This window comes from Anas acuta, chromosome 5 (genome assembly GCF_963932015.1).
Source record: "Anas acuta chromosome 5, bAnaAcu1.1, whole genome shotgun sequence".
NCBI classification, from domain to species: domain Eukaryota; kingdom Metazoa; phylum Chordata; class Aves; order Anseriformes; family Anatidae; genus Anas; species Anas acuta.
This window is the reverse complement of record NC_088983.1, coordinates 43,874,085-43,893,209: the sequence shown is the minus strand read 5'-3', so window position 1 is coordinate 43,893,209 and position 19,125 is coordinate 43,874,085. Positions and strand designations below refer to the sequence as shown.

General features: G+C 41.8%; 1 protein-coding gene and 1 long non-coding RNA gene across 3 annotated transcripts in view; one reads left to right on the top strand and one right to left on the bottom strand.

Annotated features, from left to right (window-relative positions):
• COCH (cochlin) overlaps nucleotides 1-9,584 on the bottom strand; it is a 19,392-nt gene extending 9,808 nt beyond the window's left edge. For both annotated transcript variants that reach the window (XM_068684395.1, XM_068684396.1), the window contains exons 1-3: nucleotides 9,413-9,584; nucleotides 9,276-9,320; nucleotides 3,921-4,077 (exon numbers count right to left, since the gene is read on the bottom strand). In XM_068684395.1, the coding sequence (XP_068540496.1) occupies nucleotides 3,921-4,077; nucleotides 9,276-9,320; nucleotides 9,413-9,437 (227 nt within the window). In that variant the 5' untranslated portion in view covers nucleotides 9,438-9,584. The remainder of the gene's footprint in view (nucleotides 1-3,920; nucleotides 4,078-9,275; nucleotides 9,321-9,412) is intronic.
• LOC137857651 (uncharacterized) lies at nucleotides 9,065-19,125 on the top strand. The gene is made up of 3 exons (XR_011097207.1): nucleotides 9,065-9,404; nucleotides 12,577-12,757; nucleotides 18,970-19,125. It is a non-coding gene; the product is annotated as an uncharacterized lncRNA (long non-coding RNA).

Below are 19,125 nucleotides of genomic sequence, written 5' to 3'. Positions count from 1 at the left end.
TGCCGTGCTACCTGAGAGCAGAATTTTGACCTGAAGTCCCCATTACCATTGCTGAGTGATTCCTACAGGATGCTTGGATGAAAACAGTTATCATCAGGGGGCTAAAAACAGACAAAACCAGCCAAATTCTCACTTTCCTTTCTATTACCAGTAGATGTATCCACCTCTTTTCACATCATTCACCTTTCTCCATGGCTCAAGAAGCATCCTCCCCTTCTCCAAACAGCAGTCTCCTGCTGCCTGCCTGCCACCAGTTCAGTGCTTTGGAGCTGTTCTGGGTTTCATGCCAGCATCTTCTGGCCCTCTAGGTTCTACTTTTCTGTCTCTGCTGCACTCCTGTTGCTTTTGGCAAGAAACAGGGCACAGCAGCAGAAGCAGCCAATGTATCAAAGTTTCCCAGGGGGCCTGCTGCTGCTGCTCAGAAGCCCGGCCCCTCTGGCTGACAAGGTTTTTGTCAATAGCCTTATAGCAAACACTGAGGCAGCTCAGTGGCCAGTCTTTGTGGTTAGTTTGTTGCCAATTCAGTAACACCACGATTTGCTTTTGTTCACTTGAATTCTGAGAACCTGATGTTTAATTGCAAGTGTTCCCACCCTGTGACTAGTTATGAAGGTTCTAAAAAAATTTGCACGCCTATTTTGCATCTAATGACTGCAACATAGGGTTAGGTCTCCATTTAGTAGAATTGGCACAGGAACAAAACTGCACAAGCTGAGAACCTAGTCCTTAATTTGCCCTTCTGATTATTAATCCAATTAATCACTCAGTGGTAGATTTAACTCAGTTCTTTATGCCTACATAGCATCAGCCTGGTAGGAGGTTCTCCATTCTTCCCCTGGCAAATAAAACTTCTATTCTTCTTCCCAGACAAAGAAAAATATTAAACAAATATTCTGTTTCCTGAGAGTAATTGCACATAAAATAAGGACAGAAAAAGATAAAAAGCCAAATATAACAAACCAAAGCAGGGAGAAAGCTTATTCATCTGGAGTAATAACTGAATTCTGCTCAATTCTTTAAAATGCACTATGTAGTGTTATTGCTGCAAGAAAAAAAATCGCATCACAGTAATTGAACTAGTCAGAGGAATAAGCATTATTTGGTGTATGCACAAGTTTAGGAATCAGGTTTCAATTAGGACCCAACACATACAAACTGGAGTGTGTGTGGAAGGAGGAACTGACACCTGCTCACACAATCATTTTTCTGTTTAAAAAAAAAAAATTAAAAAAAAAATCACTGCTTCCAGGAATGATGCTTCTGGACACAGAGGATGGTGGGGCAAGTGTGCTTTGTGTAAGACAGCAGCAGTTATGGTAGTGACACGGGCCTTCAACAGTGCTCAAGGTGTGTGTGTATATATATACACACACATATAGGGCTGTGCTGCACTCACCATGCATAATGTAGGGCACGCAGTTTTAAATAAGATGGAGTTGTTTCAGTAACTTGGAAGAAAATTCTGAAATTCTTAAGAGTACATATCTAGTTATACCATGATCGCAGGAGTTGGTAATACCTATTAGCAATGTGTTCTTGGAGTTGCTTTGGCACCAAGGTGAAATGGAGTTTAGCCATTGCAACACAGAGCTGGAAGGAAGAAGTAGTTTGTCTATTTCAGTTGGCTTCTGTAGCCTGTACTGAAATTAGCTGAGAACTAAACAGCTATGCCCTCTCTTCCATCCAGCAATCTCTTTTCCTCACTCACTATGACCACTATTCATGGCTTCTAATAGTTCCAGCAAAACCAAGAAAATGCTGTCACTGTCACATAGTGAATTTTGGTCTGAACACTGGGCTGACAGGACTAATAGCAGCTAACTTAAAGCTGCTCTTCAAAAAGAAAAAAAAAAATAGACCACACAAATCTAAATAGACACTGCACAGAAACAGTTAACTATCTTTCAAACCAACTCTTAAGTTTTAAAAACAAACTTTCCCCTCTTCTTTCCCTGCCCCCCCAATACCTCCCAAGTTCTTTCTAGCTACCCCATAGTACCTTAAGCCTTAGTCTCCTTTACAGCATCTGAGAAATTTACCACCAAAACCATTGTTATGTTTAGTTTACTTAGGAGTTTAAATTAAAAAATACTGATTTTCTTTTTAAGTTGTTTAAACAAGCTTTTTATTATGTCCTTTATCTTCTAGTCAATTATTTTGGTGTAAAATTAGTTTTTGAAATTCAGAAATACCCTGATAGCAGAGTTTAGCATTGTAACTTCATTTTGAAAGAGTTTCTTCCTGTTGCTTGGGAGTAAGAAGAGAATATAACTATGCTCAAATTTGTTTTAAATGCTTTGTTCCATGGAACAGTTTCAGCCTTTCTGCATGGGTAACAGTAGTCTTATCTGGAATGCACAAATAGAATAAGACTTTTTTTTTTAAACTGTAGTTTATGCATAAGTTAATATAAATGTACCTAGAAACTAAGTAAGACTAGTTTAAAGAATCACTAGTTTGGAGATGTTTGAGGAGATTCAGGATAACTTATGTTGTAATCCACAAATGCCAACTAAATCCCATTCATGAGATTCATAGAAAGAATCTTTTTTTTTTAAAAAAAAAAAAAGTCTCTAATGTATTGAGGTATCATACTTACTATATTTACTTTGGTTTCAATAGAGCCTCTTGACACAAATAGTTTGGATTGTGTGTATGACTAAGTCTTAATTTTAAATATAGTTGTAATATTTAATTACAGAAATCTAAGAAGTTTGGAAAAATGTACAGGATTATCTAGTTTGTACTTTCAGTTCAAATTAGGATGACAGTTTTCTAGCTCTTATAGACAGATGGATATCTTAGAAACTGTACTGTTCAGTCCAATTCATTGAATACACCAGGCCATCTCCTCTGTCCTTATTGCTAGACTTTTTCCTCAAGCCTAACCTAAATTTCTGTTGCTAGTGTCAGTCCGCTCCAGAGTTAGAACATGCAGTTCTGGATCATTCTATGAGGAGTTCTAAATGAGCAAGTACGTCTTTTACAGCCAGTTAACAGATGAAGCTAAGAATTCCCCTTAATAGCCAAAAAGTTTTTTCAAAGTATTAACGTCAGTCTGACAGGAATTATTCTACCTTCCACAGGCATCTGAGATAGATCACATCATCTCCAGCTGCTTTTAGCTAGTGTTCCATTATTTAAAATTGATTCAAGAAAGGATTTACCTTTCAAATAAGTAATTCTTCATTTTATAAAAAGTCAGATAACCTCAGTAAGATTTCTGCCAGCCTGTTTTCTTTCACCTGGGGAATTACTACTATTCTACTGACATCTATTTAGCATGGGTTATCTGGATACATTTCCTAGCCTTCAGTTTTCCGTTTGATATGGGAATGAGTTCAGCTAGCTGTTGGTCTAATTAAGGTGATCTAATTATGAGTCATCAAGTTTGATGCCCATCAAGGAAGTGTCAGAAAAGAAATTCTGTGACAAAAAAATAGAACTCTGATTACAATTAATAAACTTTACAGATTACATTGACCCAAATCATGAACAGGGGTGTTTGCATGGGAGCTTAAACTGACTTCAACACTTTCAGGAAACATCTCATAAATTAAAGTAAAAAAAAAATGCAAGTGTGCTTTTATTCTCCCATTAATTACTGTTTACACCGCATCCTTGTATGGCTATCAGCAACACTTGAGTTGTCTTACAGTGAAAGCCTATTTGCTACTTTGCCATGTCATTAGTTTCGTTGTTTTCAGGAACATTTCAGCACAACTCAGGTAACTTGCAAGCCACCCAGCCATTCTGTTCTGCTGTGCTCTGTCCTAATGGCATTCCCATTACATTAGCATGGTTTCAGAAGTCCAGAGAAGTCTTTATTATGATGCCATCAAAAGGTTCAAATTCAGAAGTGCAGCAAGACTGTATAAACTTGCTTAACACAGGGATTAACAGTCGACCGTCTGCCTTACCTGTGTATGGCAGCTCCGCAGACACTGGAAAGGGAGGCATAAACTCCATCCCCAAAGACGTAGAATTGCCACAGAGGACAGTTTGCTGGGCAAAGGACTTCTTCTGTCTCCTTTCTAAGGTCAAGTCCTCTTGTAAAGCATGTGATAGCAGTAGAAACTACAGGGGGGGGGAAAAAAAAAAAAGGAGAAAAACTTGTGACCTGAAAATCTTTTATTTAAATAAAACAGCCACCTTCTCTACTGTACCCAATCTAAATGTTTGGATTTGGAATTGGGTACAGCATCTCATCTTGTGCTCCAGTATGCCTGTAAGGATCTCTGGCACTTAGAAATGCGCAGCTATGGCAAGGAGGAACATGCTTTGTGAGAGAGGCAGGGTGGAAAAGCTTTTAAAAAGAGCAAACAGCATTGAACATTAAAATAATATCCAGGAAAATATTACAGTGGAAAAGAATGGCAGTGGTTCACAACATGTGCAGGTTTACCACAGACAAAGGCAAGGGGAAGACCATAGAGGTGGAACACAAGAGTGGGTGGCACTTGCTGAGACAGAAACTGAATGCCTCAGATGTCCCCACAGTGCTCTCCAGCTGTGGGGCATCCGGGAGTCATTTGGGAAGCTCAGTCCAGGGATGTTCATGAAGCAGGCTGACACAGCATCTATCTCCTTAGCTTCTGCAACAAATCCTGCTGAAGTCAGTGTTTAAAAATAAAAACAAACAAAAAAACAGAGTGCCCATTTCCCAGCACCAGTAATACAAGTAGCATTAAAGCATTCACATCAGTTCATTGCAACAGATATCAGCATGATCCTTGTGCCAAGAACAGTCAGATTCACCCACAGAGATGGAATTTTTTTGTGCTATGCACATGCATTTCTCACAAATAACTCTGCCTTTTTTCTTTAGAGTTGCCCTCCAGAGAGTCATCTCTGAGCTGTTACTGTACTTGCATGTGCATGCGCCTACATACACAGATTTACACCAGTGTACAATTCTGCCTGGCAAATTGAAACTTTTCCTTTTGCAAACTTAGAGGTCATTATCTTGGATGCATAACCACCATCCTACCACTGCACAGCACAGCACAGCCAGTCTGGTAGCACAGCAGGTTAGAGCTTTAGCTTTGATCAACATTAATTCAGCATCATAAGTTCAACCCATAACTGACTGGGTATTTATTCTGAAATTCCTAAGAGTAAATGTTGTCATCGCTGAGCACTAGCAGGTGCAAGAACCTTTTCTATATGCACTCAGAAAATTACTTTTTCCACAATATTAAGAGGAGAGCTGACAGTCTGGCTATTGAATCCATGCATACACCACAACAAGAGTATGATTATGGGGATTAGTGATTGGTCTCTTGCCTGCTTCCCTGCCCACTCTTTTGACTCTTACCCTAGGGTGTTTACTGACCCTAACATAAGCTGCTGTTATTTGAAAGAATGATTTTGGAGCATATGCTGTTCCTAATCAGCAGATGGAAGAGAGCATGCTGCCTTGGTGCCTCCTGCTAAGCCCACTGACTTTAGAGCTGAAAAGCAGAACATTTGCAGCTGGAGGTGCACAGCGAAGTGTCTGTTCACACTTGCTGCACAGATCCAAGGATATTTAGAGAACATACATGTAGTTTTGCATTTAAATATAGCTAATCCTAATTAGTGCTATACTGCATTTACAGTAAGCTACCTAATCCTGAAAAGTCTTTACTGCTGTCAGCACATACAAGTTAGTTAAGTGCACTAGATGTACCTACATAGTCCAGATGAAGAAAAGAGAAAGTGGGGAATACTTCTACTTTTAACCTGCCTTCAAAACTAGGAAAGCTGTCTAGGTAACAAGAATCACTGTAAAGTGATTTAGTTCTGATTCTCAGGTACCCTAAAAATAAGTTTTACTCACATCCTCTCCATACTTAGTCTTATACTTTTGCCATAAAACAAAAGTCTGAAAAGCAAGCAGAATCACCATGCTTATACCTAAAAGCTCATTATTCTCATTGTTAAAAGCGCTGTTATAGGTGTTATGCTGAAAGTCAATTTACTTTGCATTTGAGTGCCCTAATCACTTCAGGGAACTCCTACAAGTTTGTTAGCTGATTACTGGGCAGCAATCAAAACATCCACCAAGTGGCAGCTAGTGAGACCAAACAGCAGCTAGAAGGCTGGACATCCATGGAGGAATTCTTGCAAGGAGCAGTAACAGTAATCTGTTCTTATAGTACCACCTGTGCCGTGTACCCTGGAACATTTTCCTAGCTTCCAGAAGTGCAAGACACCACAGGAAATCTGTAATACCTGCCATTTCTAGTTAGTTAGCCTGAGTGAATTCCTTGTCAGGCTGTACATACAAATACAATCAGATGTGTAATTAACATGCTCCTTATCACTTGGGGATCCGCATTTATCTCACTAGCAGGCACTTGCTAAATACAGTCATGTGTCAGACTAACATCATATGTTTTTGATAGCACTGAGGATGGGGAGGGGATGTGGGGGGTGGAATCTGGCTATGTTTTCCCTAGCCATGAAAGCACAGATGCTCACTATAGGCCAGCCATGGGATTTTTTAATGTACTAAAAATTTACAATCCTCATCTACACCATGAAAGGGGGGGCTCCAGAGCAAAAAGCAAGTTGCTGCTGTGTGAACAGCTGACATACGGTAGCTAGGGGCTTTAACAGGTCATACCTCAGCTAGATCAGCAAACGGGGGGGGGGGTGGGGAAGAGGGTGGGCGTCAGCTTGTAACATGCACTGAAGAGCTCATGCCGTTAGTTAAAAAGCTGCAGTTTCATTTTGTTTTGCTATGCAGATCCAGTTTCCTATAAGCTATTATTCCAAGATGAACATTAGGAATGTCAGAAGCAGAGTAAAAGTTAGATGTACTGGGTAACAAAGTTAAAACAAATGGTACCAACTGTGCAGTGGATTTTGCTCTCTATAAATCCCATAAAACCACAAGCAATCCAGTGTGAACTTGAGAGTATATTAATCATACTGCATACTGAATTATATAGAATAATTCTTTGCTAGATTACATATTAATTCTCCCAAATTTCATGTTATAGTACTATTAACATGTAAGAGAGTGGTTATTTTTGTTAACATATCCAAATATCAAGGGTATTTCATCCTTGCAGGACCAGCCAAGTAGTTATCTATAAAATTTAAGTTGCAGTTACTTCATAATCACTGTAATTTAAGAACACAAGAACTGTAGCACTTGAAATACTTCTCTAGATACTTATCTAACTCAATAATCAATACCATTAAAAAGTTAAAAATTTAAATCCATGCATTTTTAGAAGAAGGAATGATAAGCTTGCAATTTACAGGAAAGGAGTCGGTCCTAGACTCCTACCCAGTCTGGACTGTGATGGAAAGTAGAGACCTCTGAACGCAAGCCTAAGATTAGTCCTTCAGAACTGTAACAAAGTGACCATAATCCCACTCTGTCCAGACACACACTCTTTAAGCCTCACAGAAACACACCACATTAGGGTACACTGTAAAAACAAAGTACAAAGAAAAGAGACTGCATTTCTTCCTGATTTAAGCCATATTTAAAGGTAAGGATGAATGTCTTCCTTCACTGTTGACCTAAAAAAGAAAAAAAAAAGTGAAGACTCACTTCTGTCCTGAAACTTCTATCCAACAACCATGCTTTCAGTCATCCCATCAGTTCCCATCTTTTTGTTGCTACATCCCACATACTGATTTGCTCTGAATAACTGTTTCTCATGCCCACCTATAATGAGTTTTCACTTCATTTTTGACAACAGTCACTATCTTACGACACTAGAAAAATAAAAACTATAAACAAAATCTGAGCTTTTCTAACCTTGATATTCTCATGCATTGCTTTGGAAAAGCAGAATTTATGTAAGAAAGCATATATATGTCTGTGTACATTATTAAATAAAGGGCAGGGATTCCTAGAGCAAAACAGCTTTATGGGTCATAAAACGCAGTTTACTTTTTTCTTAAGTACAATTCCTGTAGTACTTAGTTTCATTTATTTCAAAGCAAGAAAATTTTGAGTCATTTGTTTTTACCTTGAGGCTTCAAACATATATAGTTTTATGAAAGGAATATTCTTACAAGTATCATCTATACCAGAATAAATCCATATTGGTAGATATAGACCTACTTATATTTTGGAAAGCACATTCATAGATTGCACACTAATTCATGTAACATTAAGTACATATCCTGACATGAACAAGAGCAGAGGAATTTCTAAGGAAGCATCAGGGCTATGTTACTTAATTCTGCCTGAGATTTGCACTTTCTGATCAACTTCTGTTCGCTTACTGTCTGTCATATGCCAGTGTTAACCCACCCGTATGGTCAGCCTTGGCTATGGCAACCAGAGTTGTTGAACTTAGGTATTTCAGGGGGAGCACAAGGAAAGATAAGACCTCCCTGAGCAGTTAGGAGCCTAAATTCAGTAGATACCCAAGGAAACTGATGCTCTTTTCGTTACTTCAGAATTTAAGCTTTTTTTTTTTAAAAAAAAAAAAAAAAGTTTCTGCAAGCCTATAGCTCAATAACTGAGTTGTGCTGAACTTGGGCTCAGGGTAACGGTGAGAGGCAGTATCTTACATTACCTGCTCACACTGTATGTGCTGCTACTTTTAGTAACAACACAAAAGCAGAGTTACATTTGCCAACATTCCCTTAACATAAGTTAGCTCCAGATACCTTCTGCTTACGGAGGCTCCTCCAGCCCTGGCAGCAGGTATTACTAAAAGCCCTTTCCAGGTGTTTCCTGACAGGCCGTTGACACTAGACGTGCAATGCGCCTGTAAAGTAAGACAAGGAATTGAGGGAGCAGCAGGTTTTCCATTATCGTGCATTTTTGTCTATTTCTGGTGGGCTGAGTCCCGGCCGTGCTGCGGCACACGGGAGGGCACGGGGCGATGTTGCAGCCGTTTGGCTGAAGCCCCCCCGAGCAGCCGGTGCTGCCCCCCGCCCCCGCGCGGTGCCGGCCGGCACAGGCACTCACCTCACCTCACCTCGCCTCACCTCACCGCGGCTCCGGTCCTCGGTGGCGCTCCTCAAGTCGCCTCCTACGGCCCCCGGGGTGGCTCCGGGCCGCCCGCCTCACAGCCGCTCCCGCAGCGCGCCCGGCCGCCTGAAAGCCCCGCGCCGGCACCGCGGCCAGAGGCAGGTGCTGCCGGGCGGGCCCGGCTCCGGCACACACACACACACACACACACACACACACACAGCCGCACTCGCTCGCGCACCCCTCGCCATCGCCCCCCCGGCCCCTTCGCCTGGCTCCGTGCCTCGCCGGAGCAGCTCGGGAGGGGAGGAAGAGGAGGAGGAGAGGCAGGCGGCACACTCACCCGAGCCGTCGCTCCCGCACACGGGGCCGCAGAGCAGGAAGGCGCCTGCGAACGAACAGACAGACAGACAGACGGACGGCGGGTCGGGTCGGGTCGGAGCACGGCTCTGCGCCTGCCCCGCCACCCGCGGTACGCACCGAGGAGAAGGGCGGCGAGCGGCATGGTGACAGGATGGGACGGGACGGGACGGGACGGGAGGTGAGAGGAGAGGAGCCCGCACCGACACCGCCAGAGCCGCCCCGCACCGGCTTTAAACCCCGACCCGGGCGCACGGGCACCGGGGCGGGACGGGGCGGCCCGGCTGGACGGGGCTGGGCTGGGAGGGCTGGGCAGGGCAGGGCAGGGCAGGGCAGGGCAGGGCCGGGTGGGTGCCGCCGTGCTGCCCCCGCCGCCTCCTGCCTCAGGCCGGGCACCCCTGGGCAGGTGGGAGGCCGAGGCAGTGCCCCAGCTGCCAGCGTCGTGGCGGGTCTGCAGGTTTAGCTTGGATTGAAACGTGTTTGTTTCCCTTAAAAACGGCCACACAATAAATAAAAAAGATGCTTCAGAGCCTGCTTCAGCTTAGTTCAGGGCATGTGTGGGTGTAAGCAGGCTCAGGCACAGCCCACCTGGGGCCGCGCATCGTGCAGTGTCCGTGCGTGTGCTGCAGAGCAGGTACGTGAGAGTTGTCCTGCATGTGCGTGGGAAGTGTGACCGGGGAAGTTACTTGTAAAACAAAAATAAAAATCGCAGTTTACTTCAAATGAAGTGCAGAAGCTGTAAGAACCCAATCTCCCTCCCCACCTCCCCCAGCTTTGATGTCCCAGGAACACATTTTTGCGCTGCCCACGCAGAATAAAGGTGGCGATGCTTCACTTAGGACATGCTCTTCCCCTATGGGAGTATCAAGTTCAAAACCATTCAAGGCACTTGGTGCAGGTGTCAGGAACTTCTGCTGACATTTCTCTGCTTCTCTGGCTCCCGGGAGCTTGTCAAGGAACTTGTAGCCGGCTGTCTCCTCAAGATGCTCACCCGAGGGGGTTGATCACCTCTAGTCTTCGGTGGTGAATTAAAGAGTTGCCAGTGGCTGCTAAAACACTGTCCTCAGGCACGAGAGCCCACCTCTCCCTGAGGTGCTTGCTACTGGCCCAGCTGCACTTGGTGCAGCTCCGCAATGGTTCACCCCTTCTGCTGCTGGCCTTGGTTCACATTTTGCGGGTTTCTCAGAGGTGTGGTGGCTAAGAGAGGAGGGGAGTTTTGTTACTTTTTTTTTGTTTTTTAAGAAAATGTTCTGGGAAGCCACTGTCTTATAGACGATGCCTGCTGTGTGGTTAGCACTGACAGCAAGTCTACCCCGTTTCCTTGAAACCAGTGGTGGCAAATTGATGACCGCCCGCTCTCTTTCCAATGCCTTCTGTCCCTTGGCCCCCTTCCTCCTCTCAGCTCGGGGAGGGAAGGGGGCTTGAATCCTCCCTGCCTGGACTTCATGAAGCCGGCAGAAAACTGGAGCTCGAGCCGGGCCCTGGGGGGTCAGCAGGCATTAGCTTCTCTTGGACTGCCATGTCTTGTCTGGGGCAAGAGTGTGGGGGGACTGTGCTCACATAGGTTAATCTTTCACCACATTTTCATGATCCGGTGAGATTTCCCTGGAGTCCTCTGGAGGCTGAGGGGAAAGCAGGAGAAATGGAGAGGCATCCCATTTATTCCGGGAAATACGGGAAATGCCTGCACTGAGAGACACTGGCTGTCCTTCCCGTACGGCACCACAGAAACCCCTCTGTCCTTTGTGTAAAGAAAGGCTTTGTACAAAGATCAAACAGGACAGAAGAAGGTACTAATTAAACTTTCAGCCCTACACAATACTTGGCCTTGCAGTTCACTCACTGGGAAAATACATTCACCCACCCTCACTGCAATCCTCCTTCCCCTCCTCTCGACATTTTTCTTTTTGCTGGTTCCCTTCATCTCCTGAGGTTTTGCATTTCTCTTTTGTTCCTGTGTTCTTTTCAGACCTACGATGCTTTTCTATAAACTTTCTTCCCAAAATGTTCACCCTGCGAAATGTTTTACATATTGGCTGTTGGGCGTCACTTTCAATTTTGTGCTTAAGAGGTACTGAGTGGTGCTTGTGTTACGGGGTTTCAGTCTGCAGCCTCAGGAAGGTCCCTGGGCACAGATGTTGGCGTGACACAGGCAAACTGGTGCCGTGCTGGCAGAGCACTGCTGTGTGCCCAGCTCTGGGCTGTCTGGTGCCAGCAGAGACAGACGATTTGAAGGCCCTAGAGGGACACAGCAAAAGTCACAGCACATGGCCCCTTTTTCTGACATCCCTGAGCTTGATTTGTTAATTCATGCCATTACTCTAGTTACATTCTTTCATGTTACTTTCCTTTTTATTTTTTTTTCCTGAATTAATAGTCTGTTATGAAATCTAAAGAGAAACATAGTGTAATAATAATAATAATAATAGCCTGTTAGAAACTCTAAAGAGAATCTTAGTGACTCTAAACAGAAGCAGTGACTCTGGTCTAGGAACTGCACATCCTTCTCCTTTTGGAGGCAGAAGGTCTCAAGCCACACGGACGTGTGGCAGAGCCTGGTGGCTGGCGGAGGCCCACAGGTGCACTGCAGCAGGGACAGCTCCTCCTCTCCAGGGAGGCTTTCCTGCGGGTACCTCTAACCACAGCTCGAAGCAGCGCAGAAGCACCCTCCAGTGCAACAGCCTAGCATTTTGAGCACTGAGGGAGACAGCCGATACACACACGGGTCTCTCCTTGAAAGAGTTCAAGTGTGACGGTTAGCCAGCAGTTCCTGGTAGGCAGCAGACCCTCCTCTACCAGCAGTTTAGATGTTGTAGATTAGCAATGAAGGTTATATTGTAATTGAAGCGTCCTACGAGGAAGGACCGGGTGAATCTGTTTCCTCTCCTGTCAGCGCTCTCTTCACAAAGGGGCAGAGGAGCAGTCACCTTTTACCTTAATCGCTACTGAGCTGCTCTCTGCCCAGCTTCTGCAGCATGCTCTCTTCTGCAGGGATGATCTTTTTAAGACAAAATTCAAACTCAGTCTGTTGTGGTGGATTTCAGTACTGTATTCGTTTCATTCATTCATAGCTCGGGACATCATGAAGACCTTTGTTAGCTGGGAGATGTATTTTTACTAGCATTTTGAAAACTTTTCTTTGTGTGCAAACATTGAGGAGTCTTTATTAAAAACAAGCATAGGGCCCCACTTCCATCTGCTGTATGTTCACTCTTCTGTTTCACTTTAGACAGCAATGATACTGTGAACAGGAGCAAACCGACAGTCAGATCTTTCTTTTGCAGTCGGAGCTGGGGATGCTGATCTTTGGGATGAGACCCAAGACATACTTCCAAGCATTTCAAATCCTGTTTCGGCACCTGGCACTTCCAATCTGCGGACTCATCTGTCTGTTCAATCAAGAAGCCAGAGGTATTGATTCCCATCTCGGAGACACACATTTCTTAGAGAAATACATAGCTTTCGGTAAGTGAGGTGGATTTTTCTGCTTCATATAAACGTTATGTTAATCCTGAATGGGAAGTGCCCAGTCAGAGCCTGCCTGTAGTCATATGGCTGTTGTTGAACCTGTGGCTTCTGTTATTTCTGGCTCTGCAATTGGTGAACATGCTGTTCCTTCCACTTCCTTTGGTAATGGTCATCTGCACGTTTTGAGAGTAATCCAGGGCATCATTCCCCCCTCCCCCCCCCCGTAGCCATTCTTAAAAAAATGAATTCTTTGTCTTTCCTTCATGCACACTTATGTATGCACACATTTGTAATGATTCATAAATGGAAAAGAGATTTATTGATCGTGAAAAATGAAGGTACAGTGAATTCAGTTTATCCACTTCAACCCTTTATTTTTGGAGCAGAATGGAACAAACAATACGCCCCAGGTTAGAATTTCAATTGCTACCTTTACTCTTGATTGCTGAGATGTACAAATTAAAAATAAAAAAATGAGAAATATTTGTAAAGATGCATAGCATGCAAAAAGCCTCTGTAACATAGGTTTAGTGCCATTCTGGAAAAGTACATGTTGCCAAAACTGAACAGTGCCTGGCCATTCTGACAAGCAGGGATTGCTTGGTCAGAGTCATAAAAAATCATTTGTAACTCTTCTACATTTCATTGGGATTTTGAATACAATAAAGTAATGAAAGTCTAATCTAGCTATAGTTTATTCATTGGGAGAAAAAAAATCAAACATTACTGAGTATTTCATTATCTTTAAAACTGGTTGAAGACAGCCACTTAGCAATTTCTGAAAAGCAGTTGTTAAAACACATTAGAACCTATTGTTTAGAACATTTTAGCAAACTTTCACTAAGAATTAAGTAATCAGCGTTATGATGGTCTCTGCATTTTTTAGAGTTGAGTTACTCCTCATCTCCAGCAAAAGATGGAGCTGTATTTCTCCCTCATTACTTTTCTGGCCCTTGAGTTTTTTCTTTTTCCCCTTCAGTAGTTATTTGAATACATTTTTGTACCATGGGAAATACCAACCACAACACTAATTCACCATAACTCCAAGCTACTCACTAAGGAAAACGCAAGCACTTCAGTAACTATGTCTGTGATACGGAAAGGGTGGGAAGGTGCAGAGCTGCTAGTAAATCTCTTACATCTTTCCTCCTCCAAAGGCAATGGCAAGTGCCAGCCTCCACTCTTCCTGCAGAGGAGAGGACCTGTGGACAGTTCGTGGTGTCTGGGAACGATGCTTGAGGATTGTCTGGATTTATCTGGTGTCTGGGTCTGTGTACGTGTGAAAGCGTGCTTGGTCAGACCGCTTCACTCTGCTTCAGTCAGCCAAAAGCAAGACTTGTGGCATGCATATCCTTTGCAACAGAGGGTAGTTAAAACTAGAATAGTTCAGACCCCTCCGTAGGGAGGTTTATCACATGCTCTGTCTGGGCAGGTAACTGCAGGGCAGCCACATGTAAGAGGACAAATGCAAAGATGCCCCTAACAAGGTTGTGTGAAGTGATGGTTTTCTTGAAGTGTAAGTCCCAGTCCATGTACAGACATGGACTGATTCAGTTGGTGAAATACTGTGTCTGCCTTTGGCAGCAAAAGGTTGTTTTCCAGGGGAATGTTTGATACAAAGGCTATATATTTTTAAGATCCTCTTCAAGCTTTCCACATCTTATGCTCTATGATCAGTCCTTCTTGCACTGTGCTAGCAGGATGTTGCTTTTGCCGTTTTTGAGGCTGCTCTTTGTTGGGAAGTGCAGGTGAGGAACAAGCCAGTTTGATGTACGTGTTGGTGTACAGATGGGCTCCCCTGCTTCCCTTTCAAAGAACTAGACTTTGAAAGGAGGGGGCAAACAATATGCTGGCTTCTACCTCTGCTGGTTTCAGTCAACTAAGAGAGGTGATTTATTGTCTAAGAGTATTCAGTATAGTGTCAGCGTGAAGAATTAATTTCTTTAAAATATGTTTAAGTGAGAGGTAGTTGTGAGCCACTAGAGATTTCTGTTAGTCCCCTCTGTTTTCATGGATATTTATTTCCATCTTTTAACACTGTATTCTCTCTTGGTAAGTGGATCTTAAAAACTCATTCAGACCATGAAATCAAAAGAGAGGAAATACTTTCTCCTGCAAAAAAAATGAGAGACTAAAAGATAGAAAAAACAATGCTTCCTTTATTTTAAAAAAGGCATACTGAATCGTGAATACGTATTTTCACTCTCACAAAAAATAAAAACTTCTTTTTTCCTGTCAGCTATTAGTAGTTTGAATGAGATATAACATGTTTGGAAATAAAAATCAGTGCAGAAATTAGGAGAATTCTTAAAAACAGGTGTTGCTGTAACCCTTTGCAGTAGAAATTGAAGGTACTTCCTTCACATATAGATGGCATATTTTTTCAGGACTAGAATCGGACCACTGAGTTCAGAACATTTGGGAAACATCTTAAGAGTACTATGGGTTATGACAATGTTTACCTTGATGTCTCTGAGACTCATACCCTGTAAAAAGTATTTAAAGGCCTTAAACTTGTACACTTTGTTCTCGGATTTTTGTTTTAATTCCTTCTGGTTTTATTGAGATTTATTTCCCTTTTGACACTGTTGTCTATGTTGGCTCCCAGAATCTTATTCAGATCGTGATATCAAAAGAGAGGAAATATTTTCTTGTGTCTTTCAGCTTGGCAGGAGGACCAGTTAATTCTTAAAATGTGAATGTGGCATGGGATTTGAAGTTCTTCTTTTATTACCTTGAGTTTTACCAGTATTTTCTACCTCAGAATTACATATTTATTTCTATATATTGTTACTTTTACTACTGTGATGTTTGTCATTTCTTTTTATAGTAACAATTTTGACACTGATTATAGTTAGAAGAGTAAATAATAGATTAATGGTTCATATCTGAAATAAAAATTGAAGTATTTTATTTGCATTTGACCCCAAATTATTTTTTCCACATCAACTTTCAATTAAGAAATAAATACAATTGTGTGTAGAGAATATGTAATTTTATTTTGAAAACATTAATAAGAAATATTATTTTCTGAAATGAAACATCTGATTTTGACATTTTTGTTTTTTAGTTAAAGATACTACTTTTAGGTAAGGGTAGAAAATCTGAATCTTTTTACCAGATTTAATCTTACTTTGCAGAACATCTCCCTGCAGTTCTGTTTTCTGAATAATTCACTATTTATAAAACTTAAAGTTCCTCAGCTATTTCTGCAGTTTCATGCATTGCTCATAGCTGTGAAATAAGTCCAGTAAGAAATCTTTACGTGTATCCGTCGATACCGCAGGTGATTCTAATGCCCATGTAGAACAGGCAGGCTGGATTTTTAAACTCAGTGTACGTGCAGCAGTCAGTATTTCGCACCTTGGAGAAACTAAATTGCTGAGGGAAGATTTGTTTTTCAAAACAGAGGACAATTAGCACAAACACACAAATTATCAGAAGCTTTATATAGGTCAGAAGGGGCTTGTTGGACTCGATGGACTTGGACTCATTGATGCTTGTGGGTCCCTTCCAACTTGGGTATTCTATGACTCTGATTCTTGTAACCATGAATGTAAAGATAGAAGAAATACATGATAGACAGGAAAATATGGATGAAATTTGATAGACCATAGGGCCTCGAGGTTCCCTGGTATGTGTCCCTGCCTTCACTTTTCCTTTCAAACAAGCTCAGGCCCCACTGCAGGAAGCTGGCCTCCTGAACGTGGTGCTGTGGAGTTGCCTCACTCAGACGTGGGCTGATGGCATTTGGGATTTTGGGGACCAGGCTTCATCTGTGAGAGAGGCCATCACTGTGCCTGCAGTGAAGAAACTGCTTTGCTTCTCTGCTGGAAAATGGGCATGGAAAGAAAACTGGTCAGCCCTATTTGACAGGGAAATGCAGAACGTGGCCATTAGGCCGGTGTCGGCATGATGGCTCTTGACCAAGGCCAGCTGTAAGCCACTGAAAACGTTGGTTAAGGTTGGATCCCAAAGCTCTGTTAGCAAGAAGATCAATGATCAGTGCAAACAGATGAATCCATAGTTAACAACTGTGGGACTGAACTGTCCACAAAGCCAAATACTTTTTGTTTTTCAGCTGTCAGTGGCAGGAGTGATGGTCCCACATTTTTTTCCATGCATTTGGCTCGCCAAGTTATCTGCTTTTATTAGCAGCAGTTGATCTCTCTGTAATGAGGTGAGCACATTATAGCTTTGTCATTTTTTTTCCCAAGAACAGTACTTCACGTTCAGATTTTGTGTTTATATCACACCGTATCACACAAAGAACTGCTGCATGCCTCAGTTGATTTATTGCAAGCGTTTCTTGCTGAGATTTTTTTTTATTTTTTTGTGAATATCTGTGTCTTTCAACTTTTAAAAAGGAGGATGACTTTACATTCTCTTCACATTTTTATTTGTAAAGCAACAGTTTGATCAACATTAACTTGTTAAATTTAAATTACGTGTCTGCCAGAAAACAATGCTAAAGGAATTTTAAAATGTACTTTTTTAATGTTTCTGATTTGAAAGGAGTCAAATGCCTACAATTTCTTAAAAGAACATTAGTAGGAGGTCCATTCTTAGTTTTATAAACATTTTTTTTTTGCCTCAGTAAGGCCCACAAGACCTGGGATAAGGCCAGCGTAGACCAAAAACAAGTCGGCTGATACATTCGCAGAACTTAAGGCCAATATAAATGCATTTATGAAATGGACGTCTATGAAAAATCTAGGGAAAACAGTTTTAAGAAGACCACCAACAAACTGATCACACATGAATATTTCTTCCATGTGTTTGAAAGAGGATCATTGCAGAGAAATTTGGACAATTTTAGTTGTAGATTGTCATTTACTTTATGGCAGGCCAGAAAATGGTGGTTTAGTGCCACTGTCTGATCTGACAGAAATGGTAAATGGAAACGTGCTATTATTAAAAAAAAAAAAAAAAAGATTTTTCATAAGGAAAGCTGTTGTCAGAACACAAGTAATATATATATATACATTTGTGATGTTACTTTGTGGTACATGAATGAAGTATTTAGTCATTTAGCAAATGCTTATAGCTTAATGCTTAATTTGCTATAAGCTTAACTGATTAAATGTATGTAAGCTACCACTATGAATACTGTACTTCATCAGATTTTAATAATGCATTAGGTGCATGAAAGACATCCCAAATGTAAGAAAGAAAAAAAAAAAACACACTTCCATCTGATAGGTAGAAAATTAAAGTGTCAATAAAAGACCCAGGAGCTGTAAGCTGTGGTCATGTTTATATGAGTCATTCTGAAGTTCGTGACAGTAAGCACTGCTCTGTGTTAGCAAGGGTTGCAGATTTTGACTGTTTATTAGGATTAATACTGTACTCCAACTTTCAAAGAGAAATGTCACGCTAATGCCAGCATTTATCGGTATCCGGCAAAGTTTAGAGACAGTGAGTCCTTGCTCTTTCAAAATCAAACACTATGTGAAGCAGTTCTTTCCCCAAAAGGGGATTTGATCTCATTGTCACATCTGGCATATGCAAAGCCACATGTAACTGTTTTTTTCCATGCTTCCAGGAGAAAAAAGCTCAAGTGAAAAAAACCCAAACAAACAACCTCTCCTCACAACCCCAGCTACAAAAAATATATTGTGCTGCAGCTGTCCTCACTTGCTAAGTTCCCTCTTCTGTTCTTTCTTGATAGAGATAGTGCTTTCTTTTAATTTTGAATAATTAGTAGATACATTTTAAAGTGTTGTTTTGTGTTTGTGTTTTTTTTTTCATGATAACCAACCACTAGTTTAGTTAAAATTCTCAGTTCAATTTTAATGAAAGTTAATGTTTTTATTTGTAATCTTGTAATTCAGCTGTCATGAGAAATTCAAGATCTAGAGTAATTTCATAGGTATATATGCAAGACAGGGCTAATTTTCTCACTAGGAAACAGTGATAAGAGGTGATTTTGCAGATAGTTGAAGAAAATAGAATATTTATATAGTGAATCTCCTAGACTATGTTTTGCCACATACTTCAGATACAATATGTACCCCCAATGCTGTAAAGCCTCTCAGAGAAAACACGCTAGCTGTGATGCACCTGCATGCCACTGGCAGGTAGAATCTGTAATGATTGAAATGGGATTGCTGGCTAATATTCTGTGAGGAATGTTCAACATCACCTTATTTTGGACTGGAAGTTCATCTGATAATTTAGAAGTTAATCACCTTTGGCTTCCTCTGCAGGAAAAATACAGAAGACAAAATGCTAGTAACAGTCTCCTTCAGATGCACATCAGTGAAAACTGGAAACCAGGCTTTCTCTCAACTTAGGAACTCCTCACCAGTGTGGCTGGTACCTGACAGGGAAGAAGATGATTGAGGAGATGCCAGTCCTCTCTT